Genomic DNA, 19890 nt, shown 5'->3' with positions numbered 1-19890 from the left:
GCCTGGTATGCTGTGATTCATGGGGTCGCAAAGAGTCGGACACAACTGAGCAACTGAACTGAACTGAACTTTGCATCTAGTAATAAGGTGTTGATATGCAAATTCCATATAACACTTTTCCTCAGGGCAGCCTCCAGTAAGACCACAGAAAAGTGTTTAGGTGAAGGTTTATCAGTAGTTTTCCTTCACATCATGTGTGTTCCTTCCTTCTCCAACAGATTTATGCTAAGGTATGGGTTTCCCAGTTTGCTCAGTGGTAAAGAGCAGGAGATGCCCTTTTGCTCCCTGGTTTGGGAAGATTCCCTGGAGCAGGAAATGGCAACCCACCCCAGTAGTCTTGCCAGGAAATCTCATAGACAAAGGAGCCCTATGGGATGCAGTCCATGAGGTTGCAAAGAGTCGGCTACAACTGAGCACACACACCACCATATTTACAGATAATCGTTTTCCTGAATGTATCTTTGTAGTGAGAAATAAAAGAATATAGATTCTCTCTCCTCTTCTGGAAAGCTTTTTAAATATATGTTAATAGTTACTTTATGTCTTTATAAGTAAAGGGTTTATAGTAATAATGATTCTGTTGATTATAATATATTATATGTAAAGCTTTTCTTTATGTAAAAAGAATAGAGTTATTCTTAATCCTTATTATCTAACCATCTGTTATTTACTTCAATTCTGTCTAGTCTTAGCAACATCAGTATCAGACATCAGTCCTCTGGGGGAGTACAGAGAATGTAGAAATGAGTATGTTTCTTTGAGCTCAAAATTGATAGTGGACAGTGTAGACCATCTTGACTGTCAAATAACTGACCACACAGTGGATTTAAATTGTCAATATATTTATACAATATTATGGAAATTTTTTTATCAGGGTAAGGAAATATTTCTTTATAGAGGAGCTATGAGAATTTACTGCCACTGGAGGTAACTCATTATATGGCTGCAGGTGCTTATAAGAATAAAATAGTAAAGAGAGTTTGATGTGGTTAGGCTGTGGGCTTTGGTGCAGTTGAACAGGGAAGCCCAGGGAAGGTAAAGTGTGATATAGGATCAGAGCATCAAATACAACAAGCTTTTTTGTCATATGAGCTTTAAGAAAGTGGAGATAATTAGTCAGGAAGGGACCTGTTAGTTTTGAAGTCAGTGACTAGAAGCTAGGTATGACAGTGTTGGATTTCTCAAGTGGTGCAGTGGTAAAAGAGTTCACCTACCAATGCAAGAGATACAGGAGACTCGGGTTCGATTCCTTGGTGGGAAGATCCCCTGGAGAAGGAAATAGACACTCCAGTATTCTTGCCTGGAAATCCCATGGACAGAGAGAAGCCTGGCGGACTACAGTCCATGGGGGTCGAAAAGAGTCAGACATGACTGAGCAACTGAGCATGCATGGCAGTGTTATGTTATAAAAGAACGAAAAGAGTTCCTTTGTGGGAGGTGATAGGAAGAAGAGGTGTATGGGCTGTGATTTGTGTTCAGATTGAGTGAGGTGAATAAATAATGGATGTCTGGAGATTTGAAGTGCTGGTAGTGGATACAACAAGGATTGGAACATGGAAATTAAGAACCTTGGATTGTCTCCAAATTTGCCCAAGTTGGAGCTACAGTTTTTATTTAAGGAATGGGTTTCTTCAGTTTTTACTTGAATACCAAATTAGGCTTAGGAAGAGAAATATTTACCACAGTGGGGAGAATTCTCTTCATCCCTTCAGGTGATTAGCATGCTAGTGGATGTTGTCTGAATATTGAACAGCTTTTTTCCCCCCAACATCCTGGACTTTGGAGCAAGATAGAAAGCTCAGTCAGCAGTTCTTTCCTGAGCTGCCATTTCACATGCGTTCAGAGATCGAATTGCTGTTCTGGAGCCTACATCTGAGTAGAGAAATCAGTTGGGAAATTCTGGATGCCTAAATATTTGACTTTCAGATTTCTTTCTTTTCTGTAATGACTGTGGGCCTCGAAAATCCTGCTGTCTTTCAGAAAGTTTCATGGAAGGAAGTGCCCCTCTGTCTTCCTTGGCTGTCTTCTGGTCTACCTCTTGGTGGGTCTTGCTGGTACCTGTGGTGGGACTAGGATGGGGTTGGGGACTCCAGACCTTTGCTTTTTTGGGGGCTGGGTATGTTGTGTTCTTAACATGCATGAACTGGAGAAACAGAGGAATCTGCCTGGTTCGAGAAAGTTCTAAGTCATTGTTGTGATGGGTCGTAAGGAAGATAAAACATGGCATTTTAAGTGTGGGCATTATGGTCATTCTCCCTGGAAAATGTGATTGACAGCAGATGCCATTACTTCTCAGTAAATAATATACAGACTTTCATGTCCTATGTTTTATGATGACCTTGGGCTGTGGTGTGGAGAGTTTTTACATTCCTTTATAGCTACTGCTTCCCCTAAAATCATTACTTCTAAAAAAACAAATATATCTTAGCCCGTCGTTTTAGAAAGTAACCTTTAGACTCCAGCTGTTGAGAGCATCAGAAATAATTACCCAGCTACTGCCTTGTCAAATGTAATTTAAGAAAGTGCTCTTCTTCCCTGAGGAAAATCTAATTTGGTTTACTTCATTCCATCTCTGATTGGCTGCCTTCGTTTTCTTTACAATTAGAAAGTAAAATATGTTTAGGTTAAAATTTAATCGAAAGTTACCCATGAGATAGTAGATGGTTTTCTGTTTCTTTGTGTGGGTGAAAAGGTTATTGTAGTAGCATGTTCAAGCTAGTCTTTTTTACATATTTCATTTATTTCCTCACAAAATATTTATTAAAAATAAAGCAGTAGTTGGCAAAGCTGTTTGTCTTTGTGAAGATGGGGAGCATCTGTCTGAATAAGATATTCACAATTTTGTTTTGGTGTGTAATTACTTGAGTAAGTAATTCCCTTTATCGAAGTTTCTTCATGTGATTATGGATAATCCTATGGGATTCCCACTCCCCTTCTTCAGGGCTGCTGGGAAAAATAACTGAGGCTTTATCAATTCTTTAAATCATCAGCAAGTGATCAAAAAGAACTCAAGAGCTGTTTCCCTTTAGCTTAAAATTATTTGTAATTTAATCACCATTACATTTTTTTCTGTAAAAGATATGTGCTTTGTTATTTATTTATTTAATTATGCAGTGGCTTTATGGGCCCTGTCTTTGTTCCCTTAAAGGTAAATGCCATTGTTTAAAATTTTCTTTTTCTTTTAAAGACTGTGTGTATATCGAGAGTCGGAGGCCCAACACACCGTATTTCATCTGTAGCATCCAAGACTTCAAACTGGTAAGCATCTTTTCATGTGCTGTTGATTCTGCTCTGTGCTTTCTCCCAATTCCATCGGCTGTCTCTGTTGATTGCTTCTGTGTTGACTTGGTAACCTGCTCACCTCTGAAGTGCTGGCTGCTTGGTGACTACAACACTCCAATAAGGCAGTAAGCGGCTTTGTATTAGCAACATTTAACGTTAGAAAGCTCATTTTGCAAACAAATATTTCTGAAATTTTTATTCCTTTAGTAACTGTTTTGACAACAATTTCAGAGATTCCCTTGAGTAGTTTTTTTCTCAGCCATTGTGAAGAACCTGAAATGAAGTGAATTTGGGATTTCATGATGAGTTGGGGAGAGAAGAACATAAACGGGCCAGAGATTATGATTTTCTGTGGCATACTTTCTTAGGTATGTTCAGCAAATATGGAGAGTGTCTTGAACCTTCTTTGGGGGAGTCTCCCAGGAGTGGAGTTGCGAGAAGTAAGCCTGGACTGGTGACGGAATAGCTACACTGCTTTCTCACTGAAAACCTTTCACAAGTATTTAAGTGCTGGGATTGTCTGAAATGAAATCTTGCTTTCAGTCCACTGGTTGTCAGACTGGGGACTTTGGATCCTTCAATATTCGTAGAGAGTTTGCAGAGGTGTGTAAATAAACATTCTCAGTGTTCAATAAATGTACCTTACGCATGTCTGTATAACTCCTTTTCAAATATATCAATATGCTTCTATGATTTTTAAAATTAACTTATTTAATGACAAGACATAGTTAAGAATCACTATTATTGTTTAGTATTTTCCTCAAACTATTGTTATGTGAAATACGGTGATTTGGGGATCTTTTGAAACATGATAAGAAAGGATTCTTGTACTTGAAGGTTATGAGCCATTGTGTACATTCTTAGGTTTAGAGGCATGCCAATTGTTTAGCTTTGTAGAGATACACGTCACTGTCTATGAACACCACATTTCCAAACCCCTCTGTGACTTCTGATAACACCTATGCTCTGACATACATTGTACGTGATATTTTGATCTAAGGAAAATAATATTCTGAACTGTGCATCTCTTTTTTATGCAAACAAAACAAAACAGCAACACATTTTGAATGATTCCAAATGTCCAATTAGTATATCCTATTGAGTTAAAAAGTTGCCTGCCATTTACTTTTCTTTATTCAAAAGTTATCACATGAGTAATACATGTGTTTTGCTACTTTAAAACAAAGTAAAACAGGTCATTTATGTCTAAGATTTCTTTATTCTTGATAGATTGCTTTTACCTTCTGGTTGTTTTATAAGGTGGCCTTGCAGTTTAATCTTGTAAATCAAATGCTTTCTGTTCAGAGTTTATGTCAACATGAGGTTTTACCATTTTTAGCGGTCTCTGCTGTTTATTATGTTGCCTTCCAGAGATTTTTTTTACAGACGCTGCACCAACATCTGTGAGTCTGGGTGGCGGCCTTGTTTCATGAAGAGTTAGCTTTTGCTAGTGGTGCTGCCTTTGCTCTCTGCTCATTGTCTTTGTGTGTGATTTTTTACCAAATGTGTAATACCAGCGCACCATGGAAAAGATATAACTGTGGAATCAAATAGCAAAGATTTTTCTTTTAACTGTTAGAGTCTGAGTCCCTTTTGTACACGTTTTGCACGTTAGCAGGTGCCTTCATGTTTGAACGGCGTCTCTTATGAAATGCTGATTACAGTGTGATAGCTGCTGTTTGGGGCAGAGGTTCCTGCTGAGCTACAGTAATTGCTCAGGGTATTAACAGCAATAAAAGCTGAGGCTTCTGTTGTCAGGATTGGTGTAGTGCAGCCTATTAAAATGGCATGGAAAGTGGGGTGCTATAGGTTTAGATGCCTTTTTCTAAGTCACATATGCTATGTCATGTGTTTCTCTGAGTTCTGTATTCAGCGCGTATTCAGAGTTTTTATGTAATAATAACAAGGATGATGAAGAAATACGTGCTCCTGGAAGAAATACAGTTATTGTCTGGTTACCCACTTTCTTTCCTTGTTTCTGAATACCACTTACGAAAAGATAACCTCACAGATGAGAATAATCATAGACATTCTCTCCTTCAGCTTACCCAACTAATAGGCAAAAAGATGAACAGAAGGAAATGTGCTTTGTTTCTTTGCAACATTTTGCAAAGAAGAAACCAGGGTTGGTTTTGTGCCACAGCAAATGCCACACGTGGCAGGTAGAACCGTGGAAAGGAATAAACCAACAGCTTTGACATGTTGTTGATTAATTACATATTTTATCGATTTTGGATTTGAGGTTTAACTGAGAGATGTCTTTCTTTGTTTATACCATAAATTAGAATCAGTCCTTTTATCATGGCGAGTTTCTGAGTACAAGGTATGTTTGGGGACCATCAGAGGCACTGGGGGAAGGTCTTTTGTAGGGGAGGAAGCTGAAGCAGAGGTTTGGAGTTCAGAGAGAGAGAATGTGAGCTCTCTCCTTGAGTCTTGCTGCACTGGTGCTTCTTCCTGTTCGATTCTTAGATTACCCTCCTTGTTTTCTTTCAGTGAAGGGCCCCCTTCTTGGGCCAGCTGGAGGAGCTCTCCAGTGATTGTATCCAAAAGAGCCTGGACTCACAGCGGCAAGCCTTTTCTTCTGCTGCACTCCCCCAGCTTTTCTCTGTCACTGTGTGGCTGAGTGTGCACTGAGGGTTTTGTTCCAAGCCAGTCGGTATCCCCAGGGGCATTATGTGCCAGGGTGAATTCAGATGTTCTGGGTTATTGCCAGGGCCTTTGACAGGCAAGTCTACTTTGTGTTCTCTGTTGAGTGCAGCTATAAGGGGCCGAGGAATGTAAGGCAAAGGTCCTTCCCTCAGGGGTCTTGGGTTCTGCCTGGACAGACAGCTGCGGTATAGTGGATGTCAGCCCTTGTTGGAGAACATTCGTAGGACTGATGTGGAGGAAGGATTCCCTTCTTTTACAAAAAAAGCAATAAAATTCTATTCTTATAGGAACCCAGGCCTTAGCATAGTAGAATTAGTTTGCTGTCTAGAAATAATCATGGATTTTGAGAATGCTGGACGGAGATTATTGAGATTGGTAGATTTCATTCAATGTGACCCCACAGAGTCCCTCATCTGGCTCTAAGAGTGGTGCTTTCTGCCTGATCCTTCACTCCCAGGTGAGTGGTTGAAGCCATTCTTTTAATATCCTGCATGGGAATTCTGTGTGGATTCCTAATTTCTGTTATTCATTAAATAGAAAAATTGTGTTGCTTGTTTCCTTGAGTTATTACAGTTATCAATTCTTCAGCTAATTGTTACATGAAATTAATTTTCTGGTCAGATAGATAATTATTACAAATATTATTTTGAGCAGATACCATTGGTTCATTTTTGCTCCTATTTGGTTTATTAAATAGAGACATCTTGGAGTTGGGGACCTGTCTGTAGTGAATTTTCGCTTTTTCCAGTTGACTTTTAGGGCTCAGGGTGTTGCTACAACTCTTCACAAATGCATATGCTCTGGTATCATTGTCGTCCCTAACAGCTTATATTCTCAGTGCTGATCCTGCATGTGGAATATTTAAGGAGGCCTCCCATTCCTTACCTTGGCAAAGGCACACCTCCATTACTGCTGTGAATGTGGGGACTGAGTTATGTAAGATTTAGTATCTGGTGTCTCTTTGTTTCATAGCCAAATGTGAGTGGCTGAGGGAGGAACGTTTGGAATTTCTTCCTAGTTCCTGGCCTAGATCCATAACTCTACCCCAAAAGCTTATCACCACATAGTGCAACAGTCAAGGGCTTCAGCTTAGCTCCACTTACAATTGAAATTGCCCTCTCTCCACCAAAATTGAGTTTCTCAGAAGACTGAAAGCAGTTAGCTGCTTTCCCTTTTTTAAAATTAAAGTTTGACTGAGAATAAGTGGCTATATCTTCTTGTTTTTTTTTGTCAGAGACCTTTATATAGACAATGCTGGGAGGTAAGGGAGGCTTCACTAACAGGCAACCTTGTGTGCATACATGTGTTATACATTACAATTGTTTAATCCCAGCTTGGCTGATGTGACCGCTTAGCACAGAATATATGGTGTATGGGCATTCATTGTAATGTTAGGTCAACCTTGTATTGAAAACTCTTAGGGGAGGCAGGAAATGCACATTAATTTGAACATGGCTAATTGAGAAGATCAGGTGTTATTCTGGGATTGAGTTTTTTGGGGGGATGGTAGAGTGCCTGGGTGGAGAGCTCCATTTGGAAATCAGCTAGTCTGTTCATCAGTTGTTGTTTTCCATGACGCTGGGCAAGACATTACACCCTCCTCACCTTGCTTTATTTACCTGTAAAGTTGGGATATAAAGTGCCCACCCACCTTGCACATGGCTTGTTTTTAGATGAAAAGATCAAGCCTACATACTGGACAGTGCAGTGATGATTGTGACATTGACATTTAGTTGGTGCTCTAGGTTTAAGCTTGGTAAAAGCAGATACTTCATCTGTTTTATTCATTGATTTATATATTGCATGACTCATGTAAGATCCATAATAAATATTTACTGAATATTGAATAAAGTTATACTTCAGTGGAAAAAGTTAATTGGATAAAGTTATCAAAAAACTTTAGTAGTCGTTTGATACAGTGCATGCGTTAACTACAGATTAGCCTTTCGTTTATTAAACAGGCCAAAGAGATCTGCTTCTTTACCTTGAGTTAGCCTGCAGTGTGTGGTATTTAATATATTTAAATAATTCTAAAAATACTTTATAAAATTCATTTATAAAATTTTCTTTAGGAAGTTTATGTGAATGTAGCCAAGGTCATAATATTTTTTAGGTATTATTATGTTCCGCTTTGAATTTTCTATATCACTGACTTTTAGCAAAAATAAATGATGGCTTAGTCTTATGTAAACATCCCAGATAAGGCAGCTCATAGGAAAAATGCCTTTGGATGTGATGGTCTGTTTCTGTGTGAAGCAGTGGTTGTTTTCTCTCTAGGTTTTTTGTAGACTCTCAAGTTAAGCCTGCCAAATTGAGTCTTTCTGTAGTTTCTTTTTCTCTGTACACTCTTTGTTCATTCTCTGTAGAAAGGTCACCACTTGCTTACAGCTTTGTGACTTGAGTGTTGTGTGGAATAATGAAGTGAAAACCTTGGAAGTTTGTTACTAAGTATTTTCTGCTTATCGAGTGAGGAGTCACACCTTAGATAATGGGAAGTACAGCAGAGACAGTTCTTTAAAGAGTTGTCCCTTCTTGTCAGTTTGGTTGTTCTCACCGGTCAGGAGTTGGGTGCCTCAGTGCCCTAGGTCAAGAAAAGGTGGAGAGAAGAAGGGAATTTTCCTCTTTGCAAGAACATGAATGGACTTGGAGGGTACTTTGCTAAGTGAAGTAAGTCAGACAGAGAAAGACAAATTCAGTGTGACCTCACTTATATGTGGTATCTTAAAAAAAGAAAGCAAACTAGTGAATATAGTAAAAAAGAAGCAGAGAACAAATTAGTTGTTATCAGTGAGGAGAGGGGAGGGGCAAGATAGGGGTAGAGGCTTAAGAGGAACAAACTATTATGTACAAAATAAGGTACAGGGATATCTTGTATAGTACAGTATACCTAACATTCTATGATAACTGTAGATGGAGTGTAATCTTAATAATTAGGAATCACTGTATGGTACATCTGTGTCTTGTATAATATTGTACATCACCTATACTTCAATTTAAAAAAGGTTTCAAGAAAAAGGAGGAGGGTTGAGTTACTGACTTGATGCCAGAGTACTCTTCTGAAGGCCACATCTTCCCCACTTCTTTTTTTAGAATAAAGGTCTTGGTCACTTAGTTGCTATCCATATGTATTGTGATAAACTGTAATGGGGTAGTGGACCTCCTCCATGCTGTGTTTGAAGTAAGCCACCAGTAATAAATATGTGTGCAAGGACTAAATGTCCTTTTCACATGAAGTTTATAATTTAAGAGTGGGGTGAAGTCACTTGGCCCTGAGTGTGTTGGTCAGTCAGATGTAGCTTTGCGGGAACCTGCCGTGCTTGTCCCCACCCTCACCCCAGTTATAGGACAGTTGTGTTGAAAGTTCTTTTGAATCACCACAGCATTTTCACATGATATGTGTCAGTTCTTAATTGAGAGAAATGGTGACACAAGTGAAAATCAGAGTGAGGCTTTGTGAATAAATAATCTCAGGGCATCTTATTGGCCCCATTTACCCAGCTTCTGAGTGGTGTGTTTTCACTCATGATTGACAGTCATTGTAGGCTTCATGGGGTTTAAAGTTTTAATGGTTCATGATTATTGTGTGATTGGGTAATTCATTTTCTCCTAATGTATTTGGATTTTTAGGACTCTGTGTAGGAAATCACTGAAGAAGTTTAATTATATTTACTTCCATAAAATACTTACCTAAAAATGTTATTTTACTCAACCTGCTCTGTATATGTGAAATTTTTTCAATGCAGAAAACTCTGGGTATTCTGTTTTGTTTTGTTTTTAAATAGGAGCTTAAGGAAATTTGAGACAATTTGGTGTTTGTAGAGAGCTACTGTGCTGGAGTACTGGTAAATAGCTGTCATTCCAACTCTGTTTTTTAGAAGTAGAAATTTGTAATTAGTGTATATGTGGATGTTTGCATTAAGGGCCAACTCAAAATTATACAAGAAAAAACTCATTAGAAGAATTGAAAAAAAAATTAGTAGGACAACTGAGATACTATCAGTGTTTTTTGAATCATAAATGAGAGTAATGAAATGCTTAGAAATGATACCTTTATAAAATGTTTTAATAATTACTTGAACTTTTGCATATTAAATAATGCCAACATGCTTAGAAATGCTTTACTAAGGTGTTTTTTTTGCTTAAAACACTTGATTTGAACGAATAAGGATTTGAGTGGTTTGATTAATTCCTAGTGCAAGAGATTAACAAGAATTTCAGTTTTTCACAAATGTTTATTTGTTGCTTACATTAAGAATTCTTGACTGTACTGTACATCCTAGTGCCCAGATGAATCTTTGATTTGAAATTTGCAGTGTTGGTATGGGGAGGAGGGAGGTGTGTGGTAGAGATGGTTATGGCTACTAACACTTGATGTTCACAGAGGTCATTTATATAGTGTCCCCAGGGCAGTATGAGTCAGAAACTGACTGCCCAGAAAGCATACTGTGTGGGAGCCCAGGGTCCTCTGGAGGGTCATCTGAAGAGTAAGAAAAGCATCATGATAAAGGCATTCCCCGTATTAGTTCTTTTTCTTGGGATTTGTCTTTTTGTTTGTTTTCAGAGACATTTAAAAAGAATAAGTGGTTAATGGAGCATATTAAAATCTTTGACTATAAGAAGCTGTTAGGGATTCTTTTTCTTCTTGAAAGGAATTATATGTAATAGGACTCCCTAAAAATGATTTAATATGAAAAGTTTGCTTACCTGTAATTTCTAAGCAGTTTTAAGAATCGAGATTCGCTTAAGTATTTGCATTTTATGGGGTTTTTTAGTTCATTAAAAACTACATGAAATTGGATCGGTTAAGTTTTTGGAAATGTTATATACTCCCTAGAGTATTCGAAAAAGGAACATGTTCAAACTATTACCTGAGCTATCTTTGTGATACTTACCAGGACTGTGCTGGCTTTCAGAAGTTGCTCCCTAATCTTTTGTTGGTTTTAAATGTTTCTTGTGGGGGTGGGGAGGAGAAAGACATATGTATGATACACACCAAACTGGTTTGGCTTCCAAAAGACATAATGTCTTTCTTGAACTTTATGCTCCAGCCTGTTCATTATACTCACCCTGTGGGCATTGTGAGGAAACTCAAGCTTGTTTGAAGGGTGTTGTCTTTTTCTCTGGTGTTAAGCCTCTGTCTTCAGCTTTACAAAATGAAACTAGGACTTTGAGAAAATGGTAGGATCTCTCTCGAGGCCCCCCACCCCCATACCTTGAGCATTTCCTTATGAAGTATGTGTCTTATGCCTCTAACATCTGTCCGTAGAAAACTCTTCTGAAAGCTCAGTTTGTCCGCTTGTGGTTCATTTTATAGTTGTGTTTATCTGACACCGTTGCATTTTTGTTTCTATTAAAAGCAAAGCATGCCACTGTCACTGTGCTTTGACACTGTGTCGCATCTTAACCTGGTTATTTCGAGGGGCACACACCATACAGCCTTACGACAGGCCCACGCGAAAGCGTGGAGCCAGAGGGTCATGTGATTGTTCATGCCGGAATGAGAAGCAGCTTTGATGGATGCGCAAAGTTTAACTTGAGCGGTAGAACAGATTCTCTGGGATTTTGGAGACCATCTGCTAAAGGATTTGTGCAGAAACCTGCTTGTGTGCTGCGTGCCCCTAATAACCAGGGTCTGAGGGGACATCAGGCATGTTAACTGAAGACTGTTTTCTCTTTTAGGTCCACAACTCCCAGGCCTGTTGCAGATCTCCAACTCCTGCTTTGTGTGACCCCCCAGCATGCTCTCTGCCGGTGGCATCACAGCCACCACAGCATCTTTCTGAAGCCGGGCGAGGGCCTGTAGGGGTAAGGAGAATCCCGTTTTTAAAAGCTATCAATATTTTATATCCCATAGGGTATAAAATAGGATCATTGCCTCCCTCCCCAAAGCCCCTTTAAAAATGTGCTGTATTGTCTGTGTTTTTAAAGGAGTAACAAGTACATGCACAGAGGAAGCAAATACGGGACTTGCCTTACCCCTCTAGGACAGTTCCAGACGCTGGGGGGTGGTGGTGTAGGGGACTCTGGCACCAGCAGAGAGCACGCTGGGCTGCTGCAAGGAGCAGGAGCTGGCAGTCAGCAGCGAGTATGGATGTTGGCAACTAAAGTGGGGGTAAAGGGGGTAAGTGGGTCCACATGTGGAGTGTGCCATTCCCCAGGATCCCTGGGACTTGTGGCCCATGGCTCTGAACTGTGTGGGGTGCTGCCCTCCTGGGGGATGTTTGGTACCATGTTGTGCAGAAGTAGCTGGGCTTTTCTGCAATGCCAGATATAGAATCAGTGTGTGACAGGCTTGGGTTGGCGTGTAGAGGTGGTGCTCTCAGCTGTGCCCTGGAAATCCTCTGTTCCCTGGTGGTGATGCGGGGCCTGCCGTGAGGCAGAGCAGGATGAAATGTCTTTAGCGCTGTATCCCTTGGAGCACAGGGCCTGGTGTTAGTGGTCCACGAGGGTTATTTTCGTGTCTTACCTTCTCTGAGAGCTGTGTGTACACATCTGTGTTCGTTTTCCTTCCTTTATGAGGATTTAATGCTAAAGTTTTCTGAAAGACTCGTGCTTCTTGTTCTGATTGACTGCTGTTAATCACTAAAGAAGTTTGAGACCCGTCTTTCTCGTTTTATGTGATCTCACCAGGGGGCTCATACTCATGCTCAATTAGAAAATAACACGAGAGTAGTCACCACACACACTCAACCGATTCAGGATACTGGCACTGTGTAATGACTCATTCAGTTTCCCTGTAGAATATTATTACCTTGAGACTCAGAGAAGAGAGCACTCCAAATGGGCTGTAGCAGCAGTGCGAAAGCTTTGGGAAGGAAGGTAGGTATTGAGGAGCAGGGTGTGTTTCTGATACACTGGTAGCATGGGGTGGGCAGAGTGGAGGAGCCCTGCATATGTGCATGCCAGCCAGTCCCTATAAGCAGCATAGGCACTGAGCCTGGCGAAGCCGAGAGTTGTGAGAAGATGACTGCAGAACGTCAAAGAGGAGCACAGGTTAGTGGGTCCTGGCAGGCAGACATGATTGTTGAAGGTTAGAAAAGGCAAGATTTTATGTGCTGGCCCAAAGAGAGCCTTTGCAGGCCTTTTCATTCCAGGCAAGCCAATTTTCATTTGCAGGCAAGAACTGCTTAAGAAGATTCATTGGGTAGCAGTGTGGAGTGGGGGAAAGACTGTGAAAGTTCCAATTAGGAGGCTTGGGCCGTCATCCGTGCGTGAGATGAAGAGGACCGAGACAATGGAGATGGGGTGTAAATAACTGTGATAAAATCAGGAATGATTGTCACAACAGCATTTTCATGTTTAGATAGTTGCCACTGTAATTTATCAAGAATTAGACCAGAAAAAAGGTTCACATTATGGAAGCCTTGAAATTCCTGATATATAAAACCCAGTGTAGTGGATAAAAATCTAATTTTAATCCCTGGAGAGATATTGGCATCTTAAGGAACAAATTAGCAGTCCCAACTTGCCTATTTCAGAATCCAGCCTTTACCAATTACCATCTTTGTTTACGTGTGTGTGTGTGTGTATGAAATGGTTTTTATCTTTTAGACCGATACTATGTTCTCTAATCAGTGTGGATGTCATTGTTAGACTGTTTCATTTGTTGCAGTACTCACTAACCAGGATTTGCTGAATGGATTTAAGGTTTTGCCCATAATAACATTGATTTTTGGTAAACTTTTTATATTAGCATTAGTGATGCCTAGTATTGATTTATTTAATTTTTTTAGCAGTAAAAATATTATGTCCACCAGGAATTTTATTAAGTCCATGATTGGTGGTACACTCAGATACCATCCTGCGGAAGCTGGAGAAGATTCTGTAGTAAGATGACAGATCTTTTTTCAGTCAAGACAACACTGTAAAGCTAACGTATTGATTGTTCTTTAACAACGCTTCATGCTGCCAAAGTCATTTGAGCTGGATCTGAATCGGATCCAGTTGGCAAAGCTCCCCTCCATGTGTGGAGCTCTCATAAATTCTGCAGGCCCACAGATCTGATACAGTGTAATGAGAGAGCTGCTGGGAGAGAAAATTGATTACAGGGCTGCAGACAATATCATTAACGTTTCCTGCCATGATACACCAGATGTCTTCTCTAATAGACTATTTTTGTTAATTTAGTTTTTATAGGATAGCATTGATTGCATCATAATTTAACTTTTCTTTGCATATTCAGGTATCTGTGATCTCTGTTTCTATACTAATGATGGCATCAACTCATAAGGTTTAATTTTTGTTAATTTTTATCTGTTCATTTTAAAAGCATCTGTGTCGGAAAGGCAACATTTTTACTCATTTCTGAGAATCTGTTAGCTCCGATGCCTTCTAGCAAAAAATACTGATTTATTGGTAGTGGGTAGGGAGGGAGGCGAGAAGGCAAAGGAAGCATTGCCCAGATCCTCTCCAGACTGGACAGATCTGCACTCCTAGCTGCTCCCCATATCGCAGTTTAATTTGCGCAACAGAGGCTCTGTCCAGAGCAGAGAGGTGTAGCTATTTAAAGGGGACTTGAATGCAGGTTCACGTCCACTGTGGTAGGTGTGGCTCTGCAGGCTGGAGTGCTTATCAGGCATACCCCTCCTCTCCTCACTGGAAGTTCAGTGCTCCTCACTAGGATGTTTAGTGCGTTGCCATTTCCTTCTCCAATGTGTGAAAGTGAAGTTGCTCAGTCATGTCTGACTCGTAGCGACCCCATGGACTGCAGCCTACCAGGCTCCTCCGTCCGTGGGATTTTCTAGGCAAGAGTACTGGAGTGGCTTGCCATTGCCTTCTCCGATGAGTCACTTGAAACCTCAAATCAGGAAAGTAACCTTTAAAATAAAAATTAAAAAAAATTTGTTTAATTGAAGCTGTTTTCCAAATAAAGGCTATAATTAAAACCCCCCAAAAGGCAAACAAACAACCCTCAAACCAGCTAACTGTTTGCTAAGGAGGTAAACTAACATGGAACAGTCACTGTGTGCTGAGGTACACTGCTGCTCTTTTTATGTAGCTTTCCCCATTTGGTCTCCACAACAGGTGCTTCACATACTTGTGAGTTGGGGTACCATTTAATAATTAAAAGTAAATGTTTATCATAAAATACTGTTTTAAAAGTAAAGCCAGTGGAGGAGATACAAGAGTCACAAGTTCCATCCCTGAGTTGGGAAGATTCCCTGGAGTAGTAAATGGCAACCCACTCCAGTATTCTTGCCTGGAAAATGCCATGGACAGAGGAGCCTGTGGGGCTGCAGTCCTTGGGGTCGCAAAAGACTCAGACACGACTGAGGGCCTGAGCACACAATGACCCTTCTTAGCTGCTTGATGCTTATAAAGAGTTGTCGTCTGGTTGCTTGTTTTGCCCTATAGGAGGTTCTAAGGATATTGTGTTTTCAGAGTTTACTGTAGTTTCTCCAGTTGCCTTCAAGTATGCCCAAAATAAGCCTTTTATGTTTGACTGTGGTAAAAGTGCTAAAACCAGATTTTCAGAAAAAATACCAGTACAGATGCTGTATTAATTTAGGGATTAGTCCATCTACCCTGAATGAAAGATGATTACTAGCTGTTGAATTTTAATGTAAGAAGTTTAAAAAATTCTTAAAATACCCAGTTGACCAGTGTTAGTATTAGTGAGCACATACCCACTTCCAGGTGAATTCCTTTCCTTTGAAGCTGTTATTTCCACACCCTGCTTTCCCTTAGAAACTGAATGCCAGCTAATTTGTTCTTAAGGCTGTCTTCCATTATACTTATCTGCTCCTTTTTATACAAAAGAGGCCTCGAGCCACATTTTCAGAACATATATTTGAATAACCTTAGGATTTTAAAACACTTCCACTGTTTAAGCAGTCTTTGCTACTGTAGATCTGTATGAAATGTAATGGTTACTTTTAAGTTTTATTGAGCTCTTCCTTCTTTCAGGGATAATGCATCACTGTTGGTTACTTACAGGCACTGTGAGACCCTTTAACTTCTTTTAAGGGCTATTTCATTCTGTTTGAAAAATGTATAAGCAAATATGTGGTGTGCCCAGGCTTTACAAGTTCTCCGGAAGCAGTTTTACTAAGAGATGTTTCAGGACATGGAGGTAGAGCGTGCAGTTTGTCTAGCTTAACTTGGTAGTGTTAGCCCTCATTTTAGGATATCATAGTATTTTTAGTGACAGCATTTCAAATAAAGATCAAGGTCTTCAGCTTTTCTAAGTGCCTGGTGTGAAGATTAAGTAACTCACCTAAGGTTAATCAGTCCTTTCCAGAATCTGAAAATTGTTATGCCTAACTCTTTTAAGTTAGCATTTTCTGTTTTTATCTTTGATCTCCTGTTGTACTGTTAGATCAAATGGCAGATGCTTATCAGTTTCTCCTTTTTCTATTCATTGTAAATAGACTTTATTTTTCAGAGCAATTTTAGGACCACAGCAAAAATTGAATGGGAGGTACAGAGATTTCCCATACACCTCCTACCCAATACGTGAATGCGTGCATGTGTGCTAAGTCGCTTCAGGTATGTCCAACTCTTTTGCAACCCCATGGACTGTAGCCTGCCAGGCTCCTCTGTCTGTGGGATTCTCCAGGCAAGAATACTGGAGTAGGTTGCCATGCCCTCCTCCAGAGGATCCTCTTGACCCAGGGATCGAACCTGCGACTCTTCTATCTGCTCCGTCGGCAGGCGGGTTCTTTACCACTCGTGCCACCTGGCAAGACCCCAAACATGAATAACTTCCCCCATTAGCAATACTCCCACCAGAGTGGTGCATGTATTACAGTCACTGAATCTCCACATCATCATCATCCAAAGTGCATAGTTAGCTTTAGGTTCACTTTTAGTGTGTTGTACATTCTTTGAGTTTGGACAAGTTTCCAATGCCATGTATCCACTGTCACAGCTTCATACAGAGTAGTTTCACTCCCCTGACAGCCCTCTGTGCTTCGCCTGTTCAGCTCTCCCTTTCCTCCTAACCCCTGGCAACCATTGATCTCAATGTTCTCTCCTTAGTTTTGCCTTTTCCAGAATGTCATATGGTTGGAATCATATAGGATGTAGCCTTTTCATGTTTGATCCTTTCATTTAGAAGTATGCACTCAAGATTCCTCCATGTAAAGACATGAAAAGTCATGCATAGCAGTTTCTTTTTCACAATAAACAAAATTCCATTGTTTGGATGCGCCATGGTTTATTTATCCTTTCATCTACTGAAAAGGATGGCATCCTTCTTCAAAGTTTTAACAGTTACGAATGAAGCTGTTCTAGCAGTAGGGTATTGTGTGGACATAAATTTTCAACTCCTTTGGGAGCCTAATTGCAGGATTGTGTGGCAAGGATGTGTTCAATTTTCTGAGAAACAACCACACTGTTTTTCAAAGTAGTTGTACGAGTCTGCATTCCTAGCAGCAATGAATGGAAAGTTCCTGTTGCTCCACATCCTCAGCAACATTTGGTGATGTTCGTCTGGATTTTGGCCATTCCGTTAGGTGTGTTAGTGGTATCTCACTGTTGTTTAAATTGGCATTTTCTTGATGACATACTGTGTGGAGTATCTTTTGTTAGGCTGTCTGGTCCATTTTGAAATCATACTGTTTATTTTTTATTGTTGAGTGTTCAGAGTTCTTTGTGTTTCCCAGGTGGCGCTACTGGTGAAGAACCCTTCTGTCTGTGTAGGAGACACAAGAGACTTGGGTTTGATCCCTGGGTCAGGAAGATCCCCTGGAGGAGGGCATCGCAGCCCACTCCAGTATTCTTGCCTGGAGAATCCCATGGGCAGAAGAGCCTGGTGGGCTACAGTCCATGGGGTCGCAAAGAGTTTGACACAACTGAAGTGACTTAGCACACACGCAGGAGTTCTTTGTGTATTCTGGATAACAGTTCTGAGACGTGTCTTTGCAGTCTATGGCTTGTATTTTTTTTGTCTTGACAGTGTCTTTTATAGAGCAGAGGTTTTTTTTAAATCTATCAGTTCTTTCCTTCATGGGTTGTGCTTTTACTGTTGAATCTAGGAATTGATCTTCTAACCCAAGGTCATCTAAATTTCGTTCTGTGTTTTCTTCTTCTAGGATTTTATAGTTTGCATTTCACATTTAGGTTTGTTACCCATTTTGAGTTGATTTTTGTGTCCAGGTTATTTATTTATTTATTTTTGGCACATGTATGTCCAGTTGTTTAGCACCATTTGTTGAAAAAATTTTCTTTTCTCTATTGCATTGCCTTTGCACCTTTGTTAAGCATCAGTTGACTATATTTATGTAGATCTGTTTCTGGGCTTGCTAATCTATTACATTGCTCTAAATTGAGAGTAAAATGCAGACATCTTGACTGTTTACTCCTAAAGACTTAGGTGTGAATTCTTTTTGTAAGAATGAGGACATTCGTTTATATAGCGACTATATAGTTATCAAAATCAGAAAATCTGACAGCAATACAATATTGAGTGAATCTGTAGACATTCACATTTTGTTGTGCAACCCAATAATGCTCTTTACAGCAATTTGCTTTTCTGGCCTAATATCCAGACCAGCATCACACATCTATTTACCGTGTCTCTGTAGTCTCCTTTAATCTGAAGCAGTTCCTTAGTCTTTCTTTGCCTTTCATGACATTGACATGTTTTTAAAGAGTCCAGCTCAGTTTTCCATAGTTCCTTGATTCCTAGTTATTAGATTTTGGTTATGCAGTAATTTTGGCAGAGCTGTCTATATTGTGTTCTGTATCCCTTATATTGTATTGTGTCCCGTTACATCAGAGGACAGATGATGCTAATCTGTCACATTGTTGGTAATGGGAACTTTGATCACTTGGGTGAGTTACTAACTTTCCCTTTGTAAATAAGAAGTAATTTATAGGGAGAAACTTTGAGACCATGTAAATATCCTGTGTGTGTGTTGTTCAGTCCTGTCCAACTTTTGTGGCTCCATGTACTGTAGCCCACCAGGCTCCTCTGTCCTTGGAATTTTCCAGGCAAGAATTTTGGAGCGGGTTGCCAAGGACTTCCCAGGTCGCGCCATGGTAAAGAATTGACCTGCCAATGCAGGAAATGCAAGAGACATGGGTTTGATATCTGGGTTAGAAAGATTGCATGCAATAAATGTCCTGTTTGCCATCGAATTTTCACCCACTAATATTAACATCTGCCTGGCGTGCTGTGATTTATGGGGTCGCAAAGAGTCGGACACGACTGAGCGACTGAACTGAACTGAACTGAATATTAACATCTCCCCTGGGGTAGGAAATGGTAACCCACTCCACTATTCTTGCCTTGAAGATTCCATGGACAGAAGAACCTGGTGAGCTGCTGTCCGTGGGGTTGAAAAGAGTCAGACATGACTGAGCATACATATGCATGCAGTATTAGCACCTATTTTATTTTTTGTCTGAATCATTGTGGTGATTATGGAATGGACTCTTTTTCTCTTTTCTCTCAAACTCTGTCATTGAAAAATACATCATAATTTACCTATCATTAACTCAGACGTGGGATTTTTGAGTAAAGTGAAAGAAAGAAAAGGAGAGAGTAAGGAAGTGGGAAGGGAGAGGAGAACATTTGAGCCCTTAGGGTCTTTCCATTTTTAGCAGTACAAGGAATTTATGAATTTTCATTATTTTTGTAGAAAGAGGAAAAATCTGTGATGGTATTTTGTTCCATTTTTTTACACTCCAGAAGAGAGAAAAGCTACTTAGAAGTAATATATCATGGCCATGGTTTTATATATATATATATATACACACACACACACACACACATATATATGTAGTGTGTGTGTGTTGAAATCATGGTGTTGGTTTGATTCATGTTGGCAGCGTTTACTAGTGATCAAGTTACTTCCTCTCTCTGCACCTTGGTTTCCTCACTTGTAAAGCCAGAATATTACTTCAGTAGTTCTGGAGTGAGGCCCAGGAATGCAGTTTTTCCAGGCGCTCCCCAGGATATTGTGATGGGCAGCCAGCTTTAGCACATGGAAGTCTGCCCCCAGTGACTACTGT

The 19890-nt window shown here is 40.0% G+C and overlaps 1 protein-coding gene across 5 annotated transcripts in view; it reads left to right on the top strand.

Annotated features, from left to right (window-relative positions):
• RERE (arginine-glutamic acid dipeptide repeats) overlaps positions 1–19890 on the top strand; it is a 417526-nt gene that overhangs the window by 182957 nt on the left and 214679 nt on the right. For 4 of the 5 annotated variants that reach the window (XM_055419484.2, XM_055419488.2, XM_055419485.2 and 1 more), the window contains exons 3-4: positions 3188–3258; positions 11611–11736. In XM_055419484.2, the coding sequence (XP_055275459.2) occupies positions 3188–3258; positions 11611–11736 (197 nt within the window). The remainder of the gene's footprint in view (positions 1–3187; positions 3259–11610; positions 11737–19890) is intronic. The other variant, XM_055419489.2, reaches the window with a different exon arrangement.

The sequence above is a fragment of the Moschus berezovskii genome, chromosome 17 (genome assembly GCF_049115385.1).
Source record: "Moschus berezovskii isolate FMDL1 chromosome 17, NW_MosBer_1.0, whole genome shotgun sequence".
In the NCBI taxonomy this organism is placed as follows: Eukaryota; Metazoa; Chordata; class Mammalia; order Artiodactyla; family Moschidae; genus Moschus; species Moschus berezovskii.
Note: the sequence above shows the minus strand (reverse complement) of the source record. Positions and strands in the feature narration are given on the sequence as shown.